The sequence below is a fragment of the Hyperoodon ampullatus genome (assembly GCF_949752795.1).
Source record: "Hyperoodon ampullatus genome assembly, chromosome: 1".
Taxonomy (NCBI): domain Eukaryota; kingdom Metazoa; phylum Chordata; class Mammalia; order Artiodactyla; family Ziphiidae; genus Hyperoodon; species Hyperoodon ampullatus.
Window position 1 is genome coordinate 180,638,395 of NC_136914.1, and position 26,241 is coordinate 180,664,635.

Genomic DNA, 26,241 nt, shown 5'->3' on the forward strand with positions numbered 1-26,241 from the left:
GGAGGGGGAAGGGTAAGCTGTGACAAAGTGAGAGAGTGGCATGGACATATATACACTACCAAACGTAAAATAGATAGCTAGTGGGAAGCAGCTACATAGCACAGGGAGATCACCTCGGTGCTTTGTGACCACCTAGAGGGGTGGGAGGGAGGGAGACGCAAGAGGGAAGAGATATGGGAACATATGTATATGTATAACTGATTCACTTTGTTATAAAGCAGAAACTAACACACCATTGTAAAGCAATTATACTCCAATAAAGATGTTAAAAAAACAAAAACCACAGTATCAGTACTTTCTAGTGTTTTCTCAAAAAGCACTACCATTTACCACAAACTTAGATCCCAAAGGCCGAGGGGGACTTCAATACTGTACTGACTCCAACCCTTAGCTGGCTGCCCTGCCCCCAACCCCTGTATCCTGCCGCCCAAAGACAAGGACAAAGACCACCTATCTCCTACTGTTTCTTTTTTTGCATTTTGGCTCTTAAAAACAAGTCAATGGGTTAACATAAGGTACACTTTTTTTTGGGGGGGGGGTGCTGATATTTGCAGTTAAATGAAAGATTTAGGTCAGTGCATCAGGATTCCATCAACTTTATTTAAATGATAATTTTAGAAAGTTCTAAGAGGAAAAATCAGTCACAGGAAATTTGGACTCAACATTTTTAATCTGAAGACCTGAGGGGGGTGGAGGATGGGAGGACAGGAGGGAATAGAAAGTAAATTGACTCCTACATCAATGAATTGCTATCATCAATCTCTCTACTTCTCCCCCAATGAGTTAAATAATAAATTTCCTTCTAAAAAGGTATATTAATCTCAGGTCGAACCAGGGCCAATAAAATACAGAGAATTTATTCTGAAAAAGTTAACAGGAATAATCACTGATAATGTTTTCAAACACATAAGAACCTTTGAAAGTCTTCTTAAAGCAAATTCCCACAAGGTTCATCTTTGCTGAAAATATTTTTAAGGCCTCCCTTAAAACTTCCTTTCAGAGCATGAAGCACACTCTTTTGCAAATCCTTAACAGATACAAATCTACTGCGTTCATTTAAATATGGTTATGTGGGAAAAGAAGCACAAAACCAGTATGTATTATTAAATATTTACTTATTAAATATTTACTCAGTATAAAGTACACATCAGCCACCCTCAGGTCTTAAAACCACCTGTTTCCCTTACCCATATTATAAATTAGATTGTTGCTTTGCTACAACCTTGAGAATTTTATGTTGGAAAACTCAGGTGAACGGTTGCTATTGATGAAAGATTAGAAAGCTGAGGGTTGGGAAAAGGATGATGAGGAGCAGACAAGGGTCCCCCCCAACTCAAAGAAGTTGGTCAAGAAGGCAGTTGAGTTAGGATGGGGAGAGCAAAGTGTGCTTAGGAGGGTAAATTCGCATGGCTTATCCAAAGCATTTTAAAAAATCACAGTCACCTAATATATGCTATATTTCTAAAACTAGAGTGAGACCAAGGAGGTTAACAACTTTCTTGTACTGTTTAATTAGAGGGAAAAAAACCCACTGAAAATAAGTCCCTCTTGGAATATATATTCTCTGCAACAAGATGGGGGCGATAAATGGGTAGGAAAATCCCAGAGTGTCATGAAAGCAAAGCATGGGTGTCTACAGTACCCCAATTTTGCTGATCATCTATTTAGTATACTGTTCATTATCTTAAGCACTCCCAAAATATGTTGAAGAGCCGGCATAGCTATCTGATCCTCCCCCATCCTTTTCTCCCCATAAAGTCTTTCAAATGTCTTAAGATAATAAATGTATCACTTTATAGAGGCTGATTTTCTTTCACATTATCTTGCAATGCTTGCTACTATTTATTAGTTGCACTTCCGCTTCTCTGTTAATATGCTGGGATTTAGTAGTGCTTTCACTAGCAAGCCTTCTTGTAAATGGGATAAATAGAACAGGGAATTGTATCTTACATTCTAGTAGGAACAAGTGTTACAGTAACAGTGCTTTCTGTAGCTGATGCAATTTGTTGCTAGGCTTATTATTATTTTGGTATAAAACTGCTGTGGCAAGAGGAAGAGGACTAACAAATTAGGGCAAACTTTAGTTGCTTTAGTGAGTCTGTGGAGTTGTGACTCATGATAGGAGAGGGCCTGGCATAGAAAGAACAGAATAATATAAAGAACTTCAAGGAAACGAAGTCAGATCCTGCAGGAAAACAAATTGACTGGTTTCGCTGCATACCTTTTAAGCAACTGGAAAATACTGCCAACAAGATAGTATATAAACTTGATGTCCATTCTAAAGAAACACTGCAATTTAATATTTGCTAACTTTGCCTCTTCTTCCAGCATCTTTGCTTTTCTTGGGAGCTTGAACTTGTATTCTTGGTTTAGAGAATAAGGGAGTGGATAGGAAGAAGGCGCTGTAGAAGGCGCTGTAGATGGACAGTGTGTATGTTTTATGTGGTATTGGAGCTGGAAAGGGAAACCAGAGGTCAGAGTGGTTCAAAAGTTGGTTTGAGAAGAGGAAACTGAGAGCTAGAGGATAATTAAGCTCTAAAGGTTAAGTCCTAGAAGTGGGTGGGGTCAATGCAAATTTAGCAAGTAGGAGAGGTAAATCATTTACCTTTGCAGTTTGAAGCAACCTTTGTTCCTGGGCTAAGAATGCCAGCAGAGCTCAAATTTTTCTGCTAGAGAGATTTCTAAAAATCATCCTTAGAAGTCAGCTGGTATAAAAGAACACTGGACCAGATTTACTGAGACAAAGGGTCTAGTCCAACATCCTCTGTGCTTATTAGCCAAACAACCTCCAGCTAGACTCTACCTCCTCGGGCCTTTATTCTACATAATTTTTTAATAGAAAAAAATGGTTTTGCCACGTTACTTTTAAGCACTATTAAAGATGCACTGTGCGATTTTAAGGGGGGATAAGTGTGGGGGGGGAGCCTTTATTTGCTCAAAGAAGGCAATCTGACTGCAGAAGAAGCCAAATCTACAGACATTCAAAAATTTAAACTACAGGATAACTTGGTGACTATCAAATTTTAACCGACTCATCCCCTTTCTTCAAGCACTTTATCTTTTCCTCAAGCTCAAATCTGGTGCTAGCCTGGACCAGTACACACCCCCAGGGCTATTCCATTCCATTGGCTGGCGGGCCGTCCTGCAGTCTACACCCTTTAGATTTACTGTCAGGATGCCTGGTGTTTGTCAGATGTTACACTGCTCATGTATTACCTTTTCTGTGTGTGCAAGACTGAAACTGCCAGAGTAGGAAAGTAATTTAATAAAAGATCAAAGTATAATTAATAAATTCATTTGGTTAGTAAAACTCTGGATTTCAAACCTAAAAGGCAATTCATTTTGTATGTTCCTGTATCATCTGTCACTGTTGTACAAAGTGAAAAAATCCGAAAACAATTATTTCGTGGTTTGCGTTCGCTTGAGTCATAGAAGCCCACAAAATCTTGTAGAGGCACAATCTGAAGGGCCAGTCATTTCCTTTTCTACAAGTGATTTCCGTCAAGACCCACCCTGTTTGTCACAGTCGCTAGGATCAAAAGAGCGATGCAGTGTCTTCAGCATACAGCATCAACAAGCATAAGCCGGGGATGACGGCTCGCGGGGGATGGACCAACTACGTGGTGGGGACTGGGCGGAAAATTCACTATCCACCAGAGCCTGACACATCCCAGGCCGGGGCTGGGAGGGAGCGGGGAGCGTGGGAGGGGGACAGTGCCTGCCGGGGCTGAGTCGAGCCGTGACCCGGAGGCAGGAGGCAGGAGGCCGGGCGGGGCAGGGCGGGGCAGGGCCGCGGGACAGGGCGCGAGGGGCTCACCTCCCTTGCAGGGCGTGCGGTGCTGGCTGTGCTGGGCCCGGTAGCCCTCGATGACCTCCCAGGAACCGTCGTCGCGCCGGATGGGGAAGGACAGGCTCAGCACATGGTTGCAGGGCTTGATGATCCGCAGGATGCCACGCACCCGGTTCCGCTTCTGCTCCTCGCTCTCCCGGGTCTTGAGGTCCTCCACCAGCTTGTCCTCCACGATGCTGGCGCCGCGGTCGAAGAAGCCCTCCACCATCTTGAAGAAGTTGGGGTCGTCCTCGCGGTCGGCCGCCGCCTCGCTGTACTGTCGCCGGCCGGGCGGCGCGAGCCCCGGCTGCGGGGCGGCGGCGGCTGCGGCGGGCTGTCCGCGGGCCCGGCCCAGCAGCGCGGCCGAGTCGGCCGCCGCCGAGCCTAGGGCTGCGGGCCCGACGCGGGACAGCAGCAGCGCTTCACCCAGGCACCGGTACATGTCGGCAGGACGGAGGCCGCGGAGGCAGGCGCTCTCACAGGCCCGGGGACGGACAGAGGGAGGAAGGGCCCGGCGCGGGCTGCCCTTTTAAGCTGCAGCTTCCTGCCTTCCTGGCTGTCCCCTCCCCTCCGGCGCTCGCCGCCTAACGGGAGGACGGACTTAGGGTGCAGTGGGCCAACGTCGCCTGTGACTTGCAGGGCAGGGGGCGCGCGCCGCCCAGGGAGCCGGGGCGGCGGCGTGCGCCGGCGGGAGCTCTCGGGGGCGCGCAGGCGCGGGCCGCCCTGGTGCGCATGCTCGCAGGGCGAGGGGCGGGGCGAGGGATCCCGCAAGCTTCCGGGATCTGCGGGGAGCAGGTGTCTCAGGTTTGTGCGCGGCCCGGGCTTCGTCCTGGGGGGTGTTTTGCCGGGGGAGGGGGTCTCCCTGGGGAAGGGGCCCACCCGCCTCTGGGGGGCGCTGAGAGTCCGGTCCCGGGACCGCGCGCGGGTGAAGGTGGTGCGGTCTGGCGGTGGGCCGAGGGCGAATGAGTCATGGGTGTCCCTCCTTTCCGCCCGCGCGCCCTCGGGCGCGGGGCAGCCATCCTGCCACCCCTGCGCCTGTCTTGGGGCGGCCCGGAGAAGCAGCGTTTGGAGGCCGGGCTAAGAGCTTGGCTTTATCCGCTGGGACTTCGAAGAACTCTTGTCATCGGAGTTGGAGTTTTGAAGTGGCTTGCAGGAAGTGGAAGGGAGAAAGCCTGGGAGCTGGGGAATCCCTTACCTATTGGCTTTCACCACTTTAAGTTTTTAATTTTGTTCCATTCAACCACTCAATGAGATTGAGATGAAATAGTTATGTAAATCGTTGTATCTTTCTAATATTTACTGAGTGTGCTTCCCCATTTCAGAGATACGTTCTTGAAATAGTCTAAAAACAAGGACACTATAGAAATGCAATAATACTCCCGGATATTGTTTCTCAGTAGTATATGCATTAATGGTCCAGAATAGGATTTGTAAACGTTAAAGGACATGAGGGTTTAATTATGTACTTACACATACTTGATGAGAAATGCTAAAGTTATACATTAGATGCTTGTAAAAGTCTAATGACTCAGTTTTTAAGACAAGCTATCAAAGGCCGCATAACCAGCTTTAGCGGTCCCAGTGTACTTTTGTGATTTTAAAATGGCACTTTTTTGACCTGCAAAACGATTTTGCTTCCTGACATTCACTTTATTCATCTATTAGCATATGGAAGAGAATGTTTTAATTCTCACAGTATTCTGTACAGTATTAGGTGATAACCTAGATCAACTAAAGTACATTCATCTATTCAGTGTGCTGTCAAAGCAAAAAAGGCGGAGCTTATCTTATTTTTATCTTTTTTTTTTAGTATTATCTTAATTGCTACATAAATGATGTATATTTGTATTGTGTTTTTCAGTGATAACTATTCTCTGGACTGAATCCTGAATTTGTCTTGTTGGTCAAATTATTAAGGTACTAAATTTCCTTTTCACTTGATAGCATAATTTTATATTGCAAAAACAACAACAAGCAAATACAAAGTATCAGAATAAAGTGATTAGAATCAGTAAACGTGGAAATTTTTCCTCTTCAGATTAAATTCTTAGGTATGTTTTGAGGAAAGTGGTTTAAAAGCTTAGTTTTATTGCCCGTGTTTATCTCTTTCTTGATAACTGTAGCCTTCAGAAAAATAAATGTTTAACTTTGCTTCTTCCCAGTTTTGTTCACCTGAATTCAAGAAGGTAGAAAGGCTATGGAAGGAGTGAGGAAATTTTAATTGAGAGTCTCCTATGTGTAGATGTTTTACGAAATATCTCTAAAAGAACCCCTAAAGTAGATTTTTTAGTTTTTAAAATCATTATGTTTTTAAATTATTTACAAGTTGTAAAAAAAAATCAAACTGTATAGATAGATTTTTTAAAAAGAGTGGAATCATCCAAACACTGTTCTGACCCCCACCTTCCCATTTAGTAAGTAGTTGGAATGTTTCTTTTCATTCTGAAGTAGGTATTATAATTCCTGATTTATCTGGAGGGTGAACTGAGGCTCACAGAGACCAAGCAAATTGTTGAAGATCACCTAGAAGGTAAATAGCACGCTAAGATTCAAACCGTGTATCTGACTCCAAGTTATGCTATTTCTGTTATTCCAAGAAGTATTTTAAGTGTTTGTTGCATTTAGTTTAAAATTATTTACTGTGATGTAAAGTCTAGTGGGTTTCAACTTTACACTGATGACTGCTTTATAAAATATACAGATATTTTTCAAATTAAATTTTATTGATTATAAATTTCCATTCAAAAGGAGGCTAGATTGGGGTTGACATGTATACACTAATATGTATGAAATAGACAACTAATAAGAACCTGCTGTATAAAAAATAAATAAAATAAAAATTTAAAAACAAAAGGAGGCTAGAATTTAACTTGAAGGGAATTTTGGTCATTTGATAGCATTCAACAAAGACAACTGGTTTTCTGCCTTTAAGGTTTATGAGTTTTCCTTAGCTGTTTCAAAATTCCAGGTCTTTTCTCTTTGATTCATAGCATGTGTTTGTGCTTTCAAGTGCTTTAAAAAATATTTTAGAATTATTTTAGGATTTAGAAAGACAGCATATAAATATAGGAACAACATAGTTGTTTTAAAAATAATTTAATTTGGAAAGGTAGTACATACTTTCTACTTTCTGTCTCTAGATTTGTCTGTTCTGGACATTTTGTTTAACTGGAATCATGCAATCAATATATGGTTCTATATGGGAACATATGTATATGTATAACTGATTCACTTTGTTATAAAGCAGAAACTAACATACCATTGTAAAGCAATTATACTCCAATAAAGATGTTAAAAAATTTTTTTTAAAAATGGTTCTTTGTGACTGGCTTCTTTCACTTAGCATATGTTTTAAAGATTCATCCCCGTTGTAGCATGTATCAATATTTCTTTTCTTTTAATGGCTGAATAGTGTTCATTGTATGGCTATAGCCCTCTTTTTAATCTGTTCATCTTTGATGTACATTTGGTAATTTCCACTTTTGGGGTATTGTGAGTAATGCTATTATGAACATTCTTGTACAAGTTTTTGTTGGGATGGATGTTTTCAATTCTGTTGGGTATGCACTTCGGAGTGCAATTGCTGGGTCTGTGTTTAATCTTTTGAGGAGATGCCCAGCTGTTTTCCACATAAGCTGGACCATTTTAATTCCTATAGGCAGAGGATTCTAATTTCTTTGTATTCTCCCCAACACTTTTTTTTTTTGCAGATTTTTATTGGAGTATAGTTGCTTTACAATGTGTTAGTTTCTGCTGTACAGCAAAGTGAATCAGTCATACGTATATATATATATCCCCTCTTTTTTAGATTTCCTTCCCATTTAGGTCACCACAGAGTACTGAGTAGAGTTCCCTGTGCTATACAGTAGGTTCCCATTAGTTATCTATTTTACACATAGTAGTGTATATATGTCAGTCCCAATCTCCAAGTTCATCCCAGCCCCCCAACACTCATTATTATCTGGTGTGAAGGGGTGACTCATTTTGGTTTTGATTTGTATTTCCTTGATAGCTAATGATGTTGAACATCTTTTTTATGTACTTATTGATGATTTGTATATATTTTTTAAAAAGAAATGTATATTCATATCCTTCTTCCACTTTTAAATTGGATTGTCTTTTTATTGTTGACTTGTAAGAGTTCTTTATATATTTTAGATATAAATCCTGTATCAGATATTTGATTTGCAAGTGTTTACTTCCATTCTGTGGCTTGTCTTTGCACTTTGTTGATGATGTCCTTTGAAGCACATAAGTTTTGAATTTTGATGAAGTCCAACTTATAAATGTTTTCTTTTGTGGCTTGTGCTTTTGGTGTCATGTCTAAGAAACCATTGTCTAATTGAAGGTCGTGAAGATTTACACCTGTGTTTTCTTCTAAGAGTTTTGTAGTTTTAGTTTTTACATTTCAAGTTGATTTTTTGTGCATGGAGTAAGGAAAGAATGCAATTTCATTCTTTTGCATGTGGATAACCAATTGTCCCAGCACCATTTGTTCAACAGAAGACTATTTCTTCCCCACTGAAGTGTCTTCACACTCTCTTGAAATCAGTTGACCTAGATGTGAGGGTTTATTTCTGCATTCTTTAGTTCTTTTCCACTCACCCATATGTCTGTCCTTATGCTAGTACCACAGGGTCTTGGTTAGTGCAGCTTTGTAATAAGTTTTGAAATCAGGAAGTGTGAGTCCTCCAACTTTGTTCTTTTTCAAGGTTGTTTGGTTCTTCTGAGTCCCTTGAATTTTCATATGAATTTTAGGATCAGATGGTGTATTTCTGCAAAGAAGCCAGCTGGAATTTTAGTTTTATGTTGAATCTATAGATCAACCTGCGGAGTGGTGCCATTTTAACAATATTATGTCTTCTGATTCATGAACATGAGATGTCTTTTCATGTATTTGGGTCTTTTAAAATTTCTCTCAGCCATGTTTTGTCTTTTCAAAATATAAGTTTTGCACTTCTTTTGTTAAATTTATTACTAAGTATTTTATTCTTTTTGATGCTATTATAACTGGAATTGTTTTCTGAACTCCATTTTCACATTATTTATTGCAAGTATACAGAAATACAGTTGATTATTGTATATTGATCTTTTATGCTTCGACCTTACTGAACTCATTTATTAGTTCTGATAATTATTGTAGTGGATTCATTAAGATTTTCTCTATACAAGATCATGTCATCTGCAAGTAGAGGTAGTTTTACTTCTTTCTTTCCAATCTGGATGTGTTTTATTTTATTGCCTAATTGCTCCTTACTCTTTTTTACTGTTATATAGTTCTTCATTGTATGGATGTGCCATGATTATTTTTGCTTTTCTATTGATGAACGTGTAGGTTGTTTCCAATATCTTGAAGTTACAGCGGTGCTGCAATGAATAACCTATTACATAGAATATCAGTTTTCAAACTCTTTCATCTCAGGACTACTTTACCTTAAGAGTGAATAGTGAATTTGAACTTAGAAAGAATTTAATAGACATCAGAATTTTGTTTTTCTTATAGAGTTGTTTAATTCATATTTGACATAAATTTTCCTATCTGGATATTAAAAATGATATAATAAAACCAAATGATATAACAAATAAAATATTTAATTTTTTAAAGGGCTTTTAAAACAAGGAACTAAAAATCTTGATTTTTTATTTAAATCAGGTCCCCATGTTATTCATTTTTATTTATTTATTTATTTATATGGCTGCTTTGGGTCTTCGTTGCTGCGCGCGGGCTTTCTTTAGTTGTGGCAAGTGGGGACTACTCTTCGTTGTGGTGCGCAGGCTTCTTATTGCGGTGGCTTCTCTTGTTGTGGAGCACGGGCTCTAGGCACATGGGCTTCAGTAGTTGTGGCTCGCGGGCTCAGTAGTTGTGGCTCGCAGGCTCTAGAGCGCAGGCTCAGTAGTTGTGGTGCATGGGCTTAGCTGCTCTGCGGCACGTGGGATCTTCCCAGACCAGGGCTCGAACCTGTGTCTCCTGCATTGGCAGGCGGATTCTTAACCACTGTACCACCAGGGAAATCCCCCCATGTTATTAATTTTAATAGGTTTTAGTTCTCAAGTGCTTGTCAGTACCTCATTAATCAGCCAGATGAGTGTGGGGGAGAGAAGAGTACCCCATAAAGAGGTGAGACCATTTACAAAGGCCTGAAGATAAATGACAGCATGGTTTGAAAATACAGGGTAGTGTATATTTTGGTTAAAAGCAATTTGATCATCATAACAGTTTGGCTTAAACAGCTGTTATGAATATCTCCAGTTCTGTTTTTTATTCAAGTATTGGTAATTTTGGTGCATCATGGATTGTTTTTCAAGTCTTTGTGCCATAGTTTTCAGGATAATTTTTTCTAATATTTGCTTTTGTGCTTCTGATTGATATTCAGAAAAGTTTGTAATTTTGGATTTTTTTCCCCTTTAGTGAGTATGTTTTTGTAATAAGCAGAAAAACAGTAAAAGAAACTATATCCAAGAAAAGGATCTGAAATTTTCAGGGTTTGTAGTCTTTTTCCTCTTAAAAAACTTTATTTTTCTTAATAAATCAAATGTCAGGTATATCTGCTTGGCTAGTTTGGCTAGTTTTCATTTTGCTGTGTTGCTGAATAATATTCAACAAAGGTTTTATCAGCTCTTGCTTAAGGGTTCTTTCCCTGTTATGAGTAAACATGAAAAATCATAGTAGGTTCTTTGTCCCTTTAAGCATAGCATGCAAGAAACAAGTGAGGTCTCTTAAAAATTAACTTTTCTAAGCTAGGATTTTGAACTCACGTGTATGTAATTCATTATGTCTCTGTCTCTCTCTTTTTTTAAATTGATGTTAGGTTTTTTGCTTTCCTTATAGGTAAAAAGGATAGTACATTCAGTTATTCATTATTCAAGATGCCTCACCATTCAGCTCCACTTATTGATCTATGTGGATGACCCTCTATAACAGCAAATCTTTATTCTATCTTTAGCATTTTCTCTCTGTAAATTTTAGATCAGTTGTGATTTCAATATGGAATTAGGGAAAAGAAAGAAAGAAATTATAAGCTAAAAATTGCAACACATTTCTGATGCTGTTAAAAGCAAACATAACTGAAAAATATACTGGAGAAGCAAAAAGTACCTTCCCATTGGCCATGATGGAAAGTTGCAGAAGAAACAGACTTTACTGTGAAGCATAGATGTGTGTATAATTATACTGAGTTTGCTCCTTAGTGAAAGACAGAAAAGAAAAACATGAATGAAGCAGTAGGGATTAAGGTAGAGACACTGGTAATGTAAGCAGATAAGTTAAGGGGTCGCTAGAGAAGGAGAGCCAGGAGTGGTTTTCTTGACATAAGAGAAGCCATTTTGTGATCTAAGCCTGGCCACAATGCTTGCCCTTGAACAAGTCTCAGTAATTATGATCTTAAGGGAACTGAGGGAATGCAGGAACGGAGAAAAGGCAAACAATAGTGCAGTGATAAAGCAGAGTCCTAGTTCCTCCTCAGGGGATATACATAATAATATATCTGAGTTCTGCAGGAACTGAAGTCCCATCCAGGTGGAGGATGGAATGATGTTGACCCTCCTGACTTCGAAACACTAAAGCTTGGACTCTGTTGACCTTTCCTTCAATTTGCCCCAGTTTGTTTTTGTTTTGTGTTTTTTTGGCCATGCGTTATGCCAAATTCTCCTCTGCTCAAGTGCCTACATGAATATGCAGGTACCCTTACCTTAAAACTTCCCCACTTTTGCTGTTCTGGGAGACACTGCTTTGGGAAAGATCCCAGGTGTTCTCCTTACTTGCTTCAAGTAGTAATAAATCCTTCCTTCTCCCGATCTTTGGCTTGGTTGTGTCTATTGACTGGATACCCACCCAGAGGCCAACCCAGTTTTCAAGTAACAGTAAAGGCTGGAGTTGGCTAAGTAGCAACAATTTAACTTCCTGATCTGGGTAGCATGCAATGAACAGATATTCGTTAGCTTTGTTAGTTAGGATACTTTGGCCCTCAAGTAACAATATCCAAATAAAGATGGCTTAAACTAAAGCCATAAACTAACTAGTAACTGTTATCCAACAAGAAGTCCAGAGGCAAGGATATTCATTGTTGGTACAGGGCTTAGTGATCCATTGCTTCAGGGACCTAGGGCTTGTCTCTGTGTTATTTTTAGCAACTTGGTGATATCTCTCCTCATGGTTGCAAGATTGCTACAGTGATTCCAGGGGTCACATGCAGACACAACCAAGTATTATGAAGAAGAACAGCAGTTTCCTCCCATACATATCTCTTTATTGGTGAAGAAAACCTTTTCCAAAGCCCTGCCAGCCAGCTCAGCTCTCTTAGGCCCCAGTAGCTAGGATTGGTTATTTGCCCATGCTCTTGCTCTAAGGGAGGCTAGAAAGAGGACTTTCTGGCACTTTTAGCTTCTGAAGTATAGGCAGGCTCTGCCGGCAGGGGAGAAAGTTGTGGAAGGAATAACTGTTCAGTTGGCAGCCAACAGTGTTTACCGTATTTGCCATCAAAAATAACATCCTCTCCATGCTATCTTATTGTGATAATACATTTTCTTAGAATACAAGAACAGTTTAAGAGGGGTGAAGCATTCTTAACCATGACACTGGGAATTGTGATGCTTATGGTTTCATGTTCTCCACATTGAGAAATCTGCAGATTCTAGTTCCCTTTGAAACTATCGTCATTATGTTTCATGTTCTCTACACTGAGAAATTTGCAGAGTCTAGTTCCCTTTGAGACCTTATATAATGATGATAGTTTTAAGATTATGCCTCCTTTTTTTGAACAGCTTTTTACCATTGACAGCTTGTGAGGCAATAACTCCATGCTGTGGTGTTTGCTCTGTTGCCACACAAGAGGACAGAACAGAAACCCATCCTCAACTTCTGGGGGAAAAATCTGGCATTTATAATGAAATATCAAGTGCTCAAATGATTTCAACAGATTTTCAGATGGAGCTGCCATCAGTAACTTATTGTCATTGGTGTAACACATAGGCAAATGGCTTAAATTAAGATGACTAATCTAGCATTTATGTTGAAATTAGAAGTTCTTCTTATCTTTGTCCTAAGGTTGGAAATGACAGCCTCATCATAGTCTCTGTTACAGTAACATACTGTCAGAAACACAGCTTGAGATAAGACTGTTTTGAAGATATATGGGTTAGCTATGTAAAGGTGCCCTTTACATAGTTTTGTCCTCCACAGCGTCTTCATCAACTGTAGAATCTTTATGATTGCATTCTTGTAGGGCCATCTAAAACCAAAGAAACACAAAGGGATTACATCTTAGATTCTAGAAGTTGATATCTGCCAGCCATACACACTGAAAATTCCAGTCAGCTGTTTAAAAAAAAAGAAAAAAAGAATGAAGTATCGGTGAAAAGGTGTTAATACAGAAAGAACAAATATCTGGACTTCAAGAACATGGGGTATTTCTGATGAAATGTTCAAATTAAAGCAAATATTTATCCTTCATGTGTTTTTTCTAGGTCAGGTATAAAATGAAATTATTTTGAATAATAATTATCTGGTATTTTTTATGTCTACTTTAATGAATTATAGACTTTGACTATCTTCTGTAATTTCATATTCTTTTCTGCCTTTAAAAAAAATACAATACAAACACCAGAAAAGTGAACCCAACCACATTCAACAAGCAATCACAATTGGCTTTAAATTAATTAGAAAAAGTTTAAGTGGAAAAACTAAAAAAACCAAGCCCTGAGAAGTTCCAATTCCTTGCCTCTTATGGTTTTCATTTATTTTAACATTTACTTAGAGAAAAATGAAAAAGTGTACAAATGAGAATAACAGAAAGACTACCCCTAAGTCCATGATACCTTTTTAACTACAGGTGTTCTTCACTGACCCAGCTCTTGGTGTCTGAACTCAGAAACAGGCTAGATGGGATAGCAATGGTTGCTTAGATTTTATTCCTAACCTATTTCTATAGATTCATGTTGTTTCTAATCTAAATCACAAGTTTTTCATATTGGTTCTCAATATGGAACATTTACGTTTTTCTAATTTTTCTCTATAGTTATCAGTGAAAGCAGAAATAACTGGCAAAAAATCAATTACAGGAAATTCCCTGGCAGTCCAGTGGTTAGGACTCATCACTTCCATTGCAGGCGGCCCAGGTTCAATCCCTGGTTGGGGAACTAAGATCCTGCAAGCTGCACAGTGCAGACAAAAAAAAAAAAAAATCAATTAGAATTTTAAAAAGTAGGATAACACCTGAAAAATTTGAAATATGAAAGAATAATGCTTAAATATATATATCTAGGATCATAAAAGCACTCCATGATGTAATTAAGGTAGAATACAGGTATCCCCCACTTTTGGAAAGTTCACCTTACTCCACTTCGCTTTTATGAAAGACCTACATTAGTACCGGTTTTCAGTACCTAAATGAAATCTGAAGAGGACTTTCACTTTATGAAAAAGGTGAAAAGCAAAAATAGCGCTCGGTGTTTGTCTTGAAGGGAGCCAAGCTGTTATAGAGACGGTGCACCACCAAGCTCCTTCTCAGGAACCACACTCAGCATGTCAGCATCAAACAGCCATAGCTTTGAACTGTTCCTGTGTGCATCTATGCTTTATCTCAATTTATTTTGTGCATCCATTAGCTAGATGTCTCCTAAGGTAATTGCTTTTCACTTTACACCATTTCGGCTTATGAAAGGTTTCAGAGGAATGCTCTACTTTTCGCATAGTGGGGGAAAACTGTAATTGGAAAAACAGAAACAAAAACAATGACTGGGTATTTTCGATTTTTCCACTTTTGAAAATTGATTTTTTATTTATAATAATTTTCTTTTTTTTTTTTGTGGTACACAGGCCTCTCACTGCCATGGCCTCTCCCGCTGCGGAGCACAGGCTCCGGACGCCGCAGGCAGGCTCAGCGGCCATGGCTCACGGGCCCAGCCGCTCTACGGCACGTGGGATCCTCCCGGACCGGGGCACGAACCCGTGTCCCCTGCATCGGCAGGTGGACTCCCAACCACTGTGCCACCAGGGAAGCCCATAATAATTTTTCTTGAAATAATTTTTCTTTAGAAATAATTTTAGATTTACAGAAGAGTTGTAAAGATACTACAGAGTTCCCTTTGACCATCTTTCCCTACTATCAACATCTTATATAGCCACGATGCATTTATCAAAACTAAGAAATTAATGTCGGTACAGGTATATTTGTTTTTGATTGTCATTTCAGCCAAATTATCATGTTGACCAACATACTTTTTGCCAAATTACCTGTAGCTGTACTATGGATCTTAATCAAGATCACTGCTATGTCCTCATAGCAGGACGTGCTTTCAGGTGGTCATGTGACTTTAATCCCTTGTCCCTCAGGCTACAGATGATTGGTTGCCTTTCAGGAAGGTGCCTTTGGGCAGCAAGTGCCTTTTGGCCTGCCATGTCCAGTCTAAATGCTGGCCCAGAAACCTATGACGTGACTTGGTCAGAAAGATGACTTTCCAATTTTAATTTCATTTCTCATCTATGTGTATCTTTATAATATCCTTGTCCCCCCTTCTAAATGTGGTCCAAGTGTTTTCTTTTTTTAAACAAAAGAAAATCCTGGTCAAAATGGTATGAATTAGGTAGCACTGTCATAGTTCACTGTGGCTGGAGTGTGAGTATATGTGTTGGGGGGGGTAGGGGGAGAAGCAGGAGAAGAAATGGGAAGAGATCAGGTGGGGCAGCTCACCAGATGGTGTGTCTCTTCAGAGGACCATTTCATTGGCCTTACTGATATCCTCTGTTGTATGTTCGTTCTATGTGATTTTTGATTCTAGAGATGGGGATCTTTCATAGTTCTATGACATTTTCAACTGTTACCTCTTCAAATACTGTCTCTACTCAGTTCTATCATCTCTCACTTTATCTTCTGTGTATCTTACCTATTCTTTTTATGCAACTTTTTATTTTTTTATGTTTTATTCTATAGGTGCCTGGGGTCAGGCAAAGTGCCCCCTTAATCCAAGGTTTGTAATACCCGGGACCATGAGACAGTGCAGACCTTGGTTATAGGGGTTTACTTTCAGATGACTGTTAGCGTGAGGGTGTTGCCCTTTAGGGTTACAGATTATTGTGGGGATACTCTCTTACTAGACTCATCATTTTATGTGGGTCCTGTGCTTTAAATTGTGTTCCTCATACCCTATGACATCATCAAACAAAATTTATATTTTCCCTCATGATCAAATGCCCTCAGATCAAAAGCAGCTCCATTGCTAACTTACTGTAGGTTCCTGGTTTTCTCTTACAGTTTTAACTAGGTAATTCCTTACTATCTTGTTATGGCTTAGTGACTTTTAAGGATTTGTTTTTTATAGTTCACCTAGTGTTTTTAGTTGTTTTCATAGGATGAGTTGGCTTGACTCTTGCTCATTACTTTGGAGAGCTGGAACTTATGTTGTTATTTACATATTTAAGTATGTCTAATATTGATCATTGTAAACACACACACAAAGATCCTTTTGTATTCTACTTAAAGTTGCATTACAGTTATAGATTCATATGGGAAGAATTGATATCTTATATTATTATTGAACCATAAAAGTATGAAGCACCTTCCATTATATTCAAACAGCCTCTATTGTTCTTCACAGTTTTTATAGGCTAACTTTTATCCCTATGTACTTTATTTATTTTAATTTTTTTTTTAAGATTTTTTTTTTATGTGGACCATTTTTAAAGTCTTTATTGAATTTGTAACAATATTGCTTCTGTTTTATATTTTGGTTTTTTGGCCACGAGGAATGTGGGATCTTAGCTCCCCGACCAGGGGATGAACCCGTACCCCCTGCATAGGAAGGCATAGTCTTAACCACTGGACCACCAGGGACGTTCCTATTTATTTTAATTTAAAAGAAACTTGTCTTGATTCTTTGTTGGATTTGTTTCTGTTTTGTGTTTCTGTTTTAAATGGCTTTAGCCTGGAGAAGGCACCCTATGAATTTACATAACTGTCTTTGTAAAACTCTGTAATTGCATTGTTCTTAAAATGGAAATAGGAACTTATTTATGGTCTTTTATTTGACTTTCATATCCAAATTAAAATGTGGTGGTTGTCTACTTTAAAATTTTTAACTCCTTAATACTCAGATTTATTAGAAGATTTTAAGGTTTATTTTCTCTCTCACATTTTACTTAATTATTCATTCGTTCATATAGAACTGTTTATTGAGCACCTCTTATTGACCAGAGCCTGCAGTGAACAAGGCAGACAAAGACAGAGCTTGGGAAGTTAGATTGCAAGGAGGGTGCTGTGCTGCTTTAGATAGGGTGGCCAGAGAGCCCTTTTCAAGGAAGAAACATTTACATTGAAACTAAAGGCTGAGTTGGAGCAACCTATATAAAGAGCTATGGGTACAAGTGAAGGAAACAGCATGTGGAGAAGCCATGAGAGGGGAAAGACCTCGACATATTTTAGGAATGGACAGAAACCAGTGTGATTTTGGAGAGGTAGATTATGTCGGCAAGGGCTTTACCTTTTCACTTTTTGTTCAGTGAGAAACCCAATTGCAAGTGTAACGGGCATAAATTTTGTAAACTACAAATTTGAATGTGCAAACGTAACTTTCATTATTTCTCTATAACTAAAACTTCCTTAACTCTGGAGCTTCTTATTTCTGCTGGGTAATAGAAAACAATCTTGCCAATTTAGGATAAAGTCAGTACCTTCTGGTCTAATTTATTAGTTAATTCCAGGTTTACTCAGACCCTTGGGTAAATAATCAGTCCTTTGGATAAATGTTCAGTTTTTTCACATCCCCCCCCCTTTTTTTTTCTGGGGTGGAAGGTATTTATAGAGAAGCCTTATAATATCTTCTGGCACTGAGGAAGTGGCCTCTCATCTTTGTGCCATCCTCTGCCCTTGGCCACTACTAGGTTGTACCTTGTACTGGCTTAATCTTGAGTGGCCCTGTCTGTTCTTCTGCATCTGAGGCTGATGTCCCTGATGCTTCCATGGCCTCTGGTCAGCGGGTCTGTGTGTGCTGGGTCCTCCTTAAACCCAGGCTCTTTTGGGCCCACTGACCCAAGGCAAACTCCTTGTGGTTTCCACATTTTGCTGGCATGCTTGCGACTCTGAGGTCGCTTTTCAGGAGTGTGGTCTGGGTATGTCATTGGTATTGCTCCTCTACTACATTGATGTAGTGTTAGTTGCAAGCTTTTGCTAAAAGGCTTGAGGTTCCCTGGACCATAACTTGGGAAGGGGAAACATAATTATCTTCTATTCTGGGTCCTTCCCCACAAACATACTGGAGATCTTTCTCACCTTTCCTCACCCTGAGACTTAGCCCCAGATGAGACAGAAGGTAAGAATTTTGAACTTGTATCTAAACTATTTCTAATTCCTCTTTCTTTCTGCACTCCTCTCCCAGGTTTTTATGTCCTCTCAATTGCTGTGGAAGAATTGCATTTACGTCACCACCTGCTACTTCCTCTGTGCTGTAGTTTACAGTATAAACTCTGCCAGCAGAGTTTTTTTTTGCCTTGGAGTGTGATATTTAAAGCCATGGTTTTAGAATTTAGAAAAGCTCTTTTTTACTCTTAAGCCTTCAGATACTGCCATTGAAATCCTTATCTTTCAAGAATTATGGTTTCAATGGATTAAGGAGCTAATTGTAAGAGTTGAAGCTGTAAAAGTCTTAGAAAAAATGTAGGTATAAATATTTATGATCTTAGACTAGGCAGCAGTTCCTTAAATAGGACACCAAAAGCACAAATAGCCAAAGAAAAAATAGATAAATTGGACTCATCAAAATGGAAAACTTTTGTGTATCAAAGGATATTATCAAGATAGTGAAATATCCAAGTACCAGTATCTTTTCATAGAGTAAAAGGGTCCAGAACTCCAGATAGAATTCTTAGCTAGAGATGTAAATTTTGTCATCATCAGTGAGTAGGTAATGTAAATACAGTAATCCTGGGGTGGATGTTAGAAGAGCAAAGAGAGGAGCCCTGGGGGAGTGTCAGAATCTAAGGGCTGAGCAGAGAAAGGAAGGAAGGATCTGAGAGGTTGAAATATGAGTATGAATTACCATAAAAGCTTCCCCAACTCGATTTTAAGTTTCTTGAGGACTAAGACCATCATGTTCATCATTTTATCCACAGTTCTTATCATAAAGTAGGTTTTCAGTAAATGTCTTTAAATGAAGACTGAGAAGTTTTAAGAAAAGAGTGGTCAGCAGTGTCAAATGTAGAAAATAGGTCAGCTGCTATAACGACAGAGCAGCAAGTAGCTGATTGATCATCTTCTATAGAACAGTTTCAGTGGAATCTCCATGGTAGAGATAAATGCCAGGTTGCTGAGAACTAGAGTGAATAGTTGTGAGAGAGTGGAAGCAGTAAGTGCAGACATTCTTTTCAAAAAGCTTGTAGAGATACAGGATCATAGGTAGAGGGCATATTCTATCAAGATGAGAGAAAGTTCAGCATGTTTATGTGCTAAACAGAAAGAGAAAGAACGGAGAAGTTGATGATACAGGAAGAAGGAGGTATGTGAGATTGATTGAACATTGTCCTTAAGAGTAGAGGGAACAGAGTGAGGATACTAGGTTTCAGTAGGAATAGGAATGTTGTTTCCATTGAAGTAGGAATAAAAGGATGCTGCAGATGGAGAAAAGTGTTTGGGTTGTAGGTGAGGAATTTGGGGCATCAACACGCTTGATGAATTTTTCAGTGAAGTGGGGGGATCACCTCATCAGCTGAGATTATAGAGGATGGTGATGGTGATTGTAGGGGAGAGTTTGAGGAGAAAGGGAGAATTTCACTGAGAGAAATGAGAGGGCTAACTGAATGGGATTACTTAAAGGAATTGTAATAATTTTTCATGGCTCTGGTATATATAGTTGTGTGATGATTTTTTCCCCCCTCTCAGGCCTCACCAGCCTGAGGGGCTGAGCAGACAAGTTGAACAACTGGACTGATTTTGGTTTGAGTTTTACAGGCCAGTGTGGCAGACAGAGTAAGGATGCAAGAAATTACAGTAGTTAGAGCATTTCAAGTTCTGGGCCATTGAGTTTAGGCTCAGTAGCGAACAAATGAAACCAGAAAGTAGCTGCTGGGATATGAAGTGGTCAAGACTGGATATTGGATTTTAAGATTAAATAGGAGCAGTTGCTGGTTATGACTGAACGCAAGATCTGGCTATGGAATGGGTTTCAGAAGTGGAGAGAAAGTGAAGGTTCCTGGAGTAGAGATAAGGGAACTGTAGAGCTAGATTTTACAGGAGTCAGCTACACAGGAAGTGAGTTGCTCAGAATGGTGGCAGAGCAAGGGGTGGAAAGATTTTGAACCAGGTTCCAAAGCCTTGAGTGAATGTGGGAGAGTGACCAAGAGACCAGTGGATGACAAGGAGAGAGAGGTAGCAACAGATGACTTAAGCCTCAAAAGACGTACCTTTATCTGAGGGTAAAGAACTGTGATGGTGAGCAAGGCATGACTTCCATGCTTCACGTTTGCTGAGTGGGAGAGAATAGCTCGCGCCCAGATTAGTTTAGAGAGCAAGACTGCTGGCAACCAATTTAAATTGGTTGGGGTTTAGGGAATTTGTTTGCAGTGGAACAGTGTAAAGGGTTATCAGGAAGTATAGCTATTGGAGGGTGTGTGATGGTTGAAGAGGGAGACAGTACAGAGCAGAAATGAGATCAGAGTGCAGCAGGAAAGAGGGATTAATCGTAGAGGCTTACATTTTGGATGATTGTAAGAATATGGTGATGTTAGCTAATCTCAAAATTTTTATTAATTTTGTGGGAAAAATGCGTTGATGCTGACAGACTGAGGTTCTGGGTTATGCACAAAGCTAGATGAGCTCATTGTTTTCAGGTCTACTTGGCAATGTTTAGCAGTCTGTGGCCTTTGCTCAGCATGTCATAAAGAACCCTAGCATGGGGCTGTTTTCTTTTTGTCAAGGCTTAGCCCTGGGAAAGGAGGAAGGCAGGGGTGGAAGTGATTGGTGCTCACTTAATTTTTGGCCTTGGCAAACTTGTCTCTAAGGGGTAAGCATATGGATAGAGGTAACCCTGAGTCCATATTGGGGTGAGAAATCATTAGGTCTTCAGACCTTTGCACAGCAGACGCCAGGTTAAGAGGGAGTATAAAAGTTTCTGAGTCACAAAAGGAGGGAATGGCAATATAAATAGTTCTTGATCTCTTTAAAGGCATGTAAATTTAGTAATATTGCAGCAATAGTTTAGCCATATTTAAGTTATAAAGTATAACCTGAAATACTACATGTTAAATGTGTTTTTTTTTTTTTTTTGGCCGGGCCGTGCAGCTTTCAGGATCTTAGTTCCCGCACCAGGGATTGAACCTAGGCCACAGCAGTGAAAGTGCCAAGTCCTAATGGATGGACCGCCAGGGAATTCCCTAAATGTCTATTTTTGGACATTTAGAAAATGTATCAATTGATAAAGCTACAAAATAATATTCTGAGAGTTTTACGTCTCCCAATATGCCTTAAAACCAAAGGTTACACTACATTAATATTTGGCATATTTTAAATATGCTTTCAGACTTCCTCAGGTCACAAAATACTTAGAATCATGATGCATAGTGTTTTTGCAGAACACTAAGAAATACTGATGTGTGTGATTTCATTGTACAAACTAAGAACAATTTTGCTAGCAGGTAATATGACTTCGTTGTATGTTTAACCATTTCTGCCTTTCACAAAATGATAAATAACCTTTGAAAGAAATCACATTTCACACTTTTCCCATCTTTGACCACTAGGCCAGTTTGCTTTGTTTTGTCATCTAGTAGAACTTTAGCTCAAAGGCAAGTGGTGTCAAGTAAGAGTTAAGCAAAATTGACATACTCCATAAAGAAAACTTGGAAAATGTAAAGAAGTAAGAAGAAGGGTCACCTATGGCTCAAATCAACCATAGTTGACATTTGGGTGTTTGTTTATTTATTAATTTATTTTTTGTTTCTTGGTTTTTTTGGGGGTTTTTTTTGATTGGGCTAAGTGGCTTTATTAGAGAAAGCCAAGATTACAAAGGACTTAAGAGTTGGCATTGGGGCCCTTCTTCTTGCCAAAGGTGGGCACAACATTGACAAAGCACTGGTTGTACTGCATACGCTTCTTGGCCCAGCTCATTTTCTTTTTCTCTTGTTTGGCCACCTTGGGAATCTGACCTCTTACTTTCCTGGCACGGGTCAGGGAACCATGGACTTTACCTCCAAACATGCGGCTGCCTACTTCCAGAGTGCTCAGAGTGCTCACAGCCTCCACCCCACACTGGCCCAGGGTAGCCTCATCCTGCAGGAGCAGGACCTGATCTTCTGGAGTGAGGCCCTCCAACGAGGCTACATGAGCCTTGATCTGGGTGACTGTCACCTGGCCAGTCACCTGGAGAGTGTGTAGCTACTGTGCGCAAACAGCTGCATGTTGGCAACTGAACCGCTTTACCACTGCCGCTAACGTGAAGATGGGGTTGAGAAAGGAAGGAACGAGGGTGTGCACGTCCTCTCTGCCTGCTGTGTGCCACGTCACTGGGTGTATTTTAATTTTTTTTTGCGATACGCGGGGCTCTCACTGTTGTGGCCTCTCCCGTCGTGGAGCACAGGCTCTGGACGCGCAGGCTCAGCAGCCATGGCTCACGGGCCCAGCCACTCCGCGGCATGTGGGATCTTCCCAGACCGGGGCACGAACCCGTGTCCCCTGCATCGGCAGGCGGACTCTCAACTACTGCGCCACCAGGGAAGCCCTTTATTTTTTATTATTATTATTTTTAATTAATTATTTATTTTTGGCTGCATTGGGTCTTCATTGTTGCCTTCGGGCTTTCTCTAGTTGTGGCGAGCGGGGGCTACCCTTCATTGCGGTGCGCGGGCTTCTTATTGCGGTGGCTTCTCTTGTTGCAGAGCACGGGCTCTAGGCTCACGGGCTTCAGTAGTTGTGGCACCAGGGCTCAGTATTTGTGGCTCGCAGGCTCTAGAGTGCAGGCTCAGTAGTTGTGGCACACGGGCTTAGTTGCTCCGCGGCATGTGGGATCTTCCTGGACTAGGGCTTGAACCCGTGTCCCCTGCATTTGCAGGCAGATTCTTTTTTTTTTTTTCTTTTTTTTGCAGTACACGGGCCTCTCACTGTTGTGGCCTCTCCCATTGCAGAGCACAGGCTCCGGACGCGCAGGCTCAGCAGCCATGGCTCACGGGCCCAGCCGCTCCGTGGCATGTGGGATCTTCCCAGACCGGGGCACGAACCCGTGTCCCCTGCATCGGCAGGTGGACTCTCAACCACTGCGCCACCAGGGAAGCCCTGCAGGCAGATTCTTAACCATTGCGCCACCAGGGAAGTCCTTGGCGTATTTTTAGATTTAGTTTTTGTCTTAAACTTTGATTACTTGGTGTTTTGTTGGCTTGTTTTAGAAAATTATGCTTATACTACAAAAATAAACTAGCAACTTGCTTTTTCGCATAGCATTATTCATAATTTTTCAAATATAATTTGTAATGACTGTGTAATGCAAGTAATGTACCACTCTTTGTTTAATCCTTCCACTAAAATTAGACTTATTTATTTATTTATGGCTGCACCACTCGGCTTGCGGGATCTTAGTTCCTGGACCAGAGATGGAACCTGGGCCCTCAGCAGTGAGAGCTCTGAGTCCTAACCACTGGACCACCAGGGAATTCCCTAGACTTCTTCAGTATTTCTAAGTTTCCACAATATTAAACAATGATGCAATATGTGTATTTAAGGTTTTATCTTATATTCTTATTTATTTCCATAGTATAGATTCTTGGAAATTGATTTGTTTGATCAAAGGGTGTAAGCATTTCTGAAGATCCTGACACACACTGCTTAGAAAAAATTCTAAATGGAAGGGTAGCATGATCAGCACTCTGGTAATGACTGTAAATTTGCCAAATGGGCACAATAAATACCAAACAGAAAACACTCCATCATTTGAATATTGAATTCTATACAACAGATATGAGACTTAAATAGATGTATCTTGATAACGGAAACCATTCATGTCCTTATTCAAATGATTGCAGCCTGGGTGATGATGAATAGGTTCCACATAGTATCTTGGATAATTGAATGACTACTGTGATGAGATGTGATCACTTGAAACCACTGAGGGCTCTGAGAATGGAAAATAAAACAATGCTCTATTCTACTGCATGTACAGGTTCCAGGCACTGAACCCATGGGCTGGAATCTGTAAGGAGATATTACTGGCTTATTAAGGATACAACTCAGGAATAGCCAAGTAGAAGAGATGTGTAGGGTAAGGTATGGGGGAAGGGGCATGGAGCTCCCCATGCCTTCTTCCACATGCCACCCTTCCTGCACCTCGATGTGTTCACCAACTGGGGAGCACTAAACTTGTATTCTTTTTAAACAGATTTAATTTTAGTGATGGAATTCTTTATTGTTTCTCATAGTGTTTTTTGTTTGTTTTGTTTTGATTTTAAAAGACATTAATCAGTCTTGAGGGATGGTCTGTGGAAAAGTGGGTTCTATCTATAAGTTTGGGAAACCATACTAGGTATATCCCTTGGCTCCTTGGAGATTCATGATGAGCATCAACTTTTATCAGGTTAATAAAAGCTCAGGGAAATGATGTTACTACTAATAATTTAACATTTATCAAGCACTTACTATTTTAAGGCTCTGTTCTAACAACCCCAGAATTTTTTTTAAACATCTTTATTGGAGTATAATTGCTTTATAATGGTGTGTTGGTTTCTGCTTTATAACAAAGTGAATCAGCTATACATATACATATATCCCCATATCTCAACCCCAGATGTTTTAATCTTTCTAATCTTTACAACAAATCTGTCTTTGCAATTGTCTCCTTTTTTTTTTTTTTTTTTTTTTACAGGTGGGAAACCTGAGACCCAGAGTAGTGAAATAACATGTTCCAAATCTCACGGCTAGGCCAGGAGGTGGAAGCGCAGGGATTCAAACCCAGATAGTCTGACTCCAGAGGGCTCCAGGCACTATGTTGTACTGCTTGTAACCAGCGAAGAAACTGGTTTAGTGTTAAGTCCGGCATTTCTCAAACTTGTTTGACTGTGTAAACTCATTATCTTTCAATATTTTTATAGGGATTAGTCTTCCATGAAGTTAACTCTGAAAAATGCTGCTTCAAGCCAGCCTACGCTGGTGATCTGCAGTCTTTCAAAAAGTGTTGCTTTAGAATAGAACTAGGTTTTTTTTTTTTTTAACTTGGTTCTCTTTTGATAATATTAAATGTATACTTATTTATTTGTTACTTTTTTTCTACTCAAAAGCCTAATATTTTGACTTGAAGGTATTTTAGATTCTCTTTCACAGTGACCGTCCTAGGAATTTTTAAAAGGGCAACATCACTCTTTAGTACTTTTGAGGTACTAAAACAGTTCATAATCCAAATCATTATCTTACTCTGCTTTCTCTGCTCTAATATTATATTATCATAAAGTTTTAAAAATAAAGAAACTGACAGGTATTTACTGCCATGGAGCGTTATAATAATTGACATCAGAGTTTGAACCTGCCTCTGTTCTGCCTCTATTAGCTATGTAGTCTTAGAAAAGGTACTTCATTTCTCAAAACTTCTGTTTCTTCCTCTAAAAGGTTAAGGTGGCTGTGAGAATAAAATGTAGTATCTGGCACATAGAAGGGTCACAGTAAATGTTAATACCCTTATTTTTTTTTTTCTTAAGTTATCTCGACTCTATATACCATTAATGATTATGAAAATAGTTGGAAAAGAAAAATCAGTTTTAAATTTGAACTGTCTCAGCATTATGCTGATATCAGCTACATTTCTGATAAAGTAATGTTGTCATGATACAGGTTGTATGGGAGTTAAAACCAGTTTCCTTCCGGCTTTCCAACTGACATAATAAGCAAAACCTGACTAGGCAAACATAGACCTATTTATTAGATCACTTATTATTAATGTTAAACTAGCTTTGGTGCTGACTTTTCCTGTTCTTTTTGAAATTTCACTGTTGTCATTTAAAATCTGACCTTCAAAAGCTTTGTAAAATGCTTAATGGTTTAAATTATCCTTCAGAACATAAGAAGTATATTTTCCAAAGTGGTGTTCTCTATCTAGCAATATGGTCAAAATCATGCAGGAGGACAGAATTGCTTATATTTTCACATTATCTACTGGAGGCTTATTCAGTTTTTATGGCAATCAACTTCTGGCTTTAGGGACAGTACTTAACATGTATAACCAAAGCATGAATAATCACTTAAAACAAAGCTATTAAAAGAAAAATCTGGGGATTTTTCAATTTCACAGTGATTTACTGCCTAAGCAAAAAGAAGATGGGTTTGGTTTGAGCTGTATGTGAGAGATCTCTAATATTCTATTCTACGTGCCTCATATATCCCTGGTACATAGTAAACACTCAGTAAATATTTATTGACCGACTGAATTTGGTTTCTAGTCCCAACTATGTGCCTTGC

The 26,241-nt window shown here is 39.7% G+C and overlaps 1 protein-coding gene and 1 pseudogene across 2 annotated transcripts in view; both read right to left on the minus strand.

The window, feature by feature from the left end:
* GLUD1 (glutamate dehydrogenase 1) overlaps positions 1-4,271 on the minus strand; it is a gene marked incomplete at its 5' end in the record, with an annotated part of 41,115 nt that extends 36,844 nt beyond the window's left edge. Inside the window, one exon of the mRNA XM_079711678.1 lies at positions 3,818-4,271. Within this exon, the coding sequence (XP_079567804.1) occupies positions 3,818-4,271 (454 nt within the window). The remainder of the gene's footprint in view (positions 1-3,817) is intronic.
* A 17,549-nt stretch (positions 4,272-21,820) lies between these two features.
* On the minus strand, positions 21,821-24,832 carry LOC307058256 (ubiquitin-like FUBI-ribosomal protein eS30 fusion protein; annotated as a pseudogene). Its single transcript has 2 exons — positions 24,745-24,832; positions 21,821-22,238 (listed from the first exon to the last, which is right to left on the minus strand). The product of its transcript is annotated as a ubiquitin-like FUBI-ribosomal protein eS30 fusion protein (transcript).
* Positions 24,833-26,241: the final 1,409 nt, after the last annotated feature.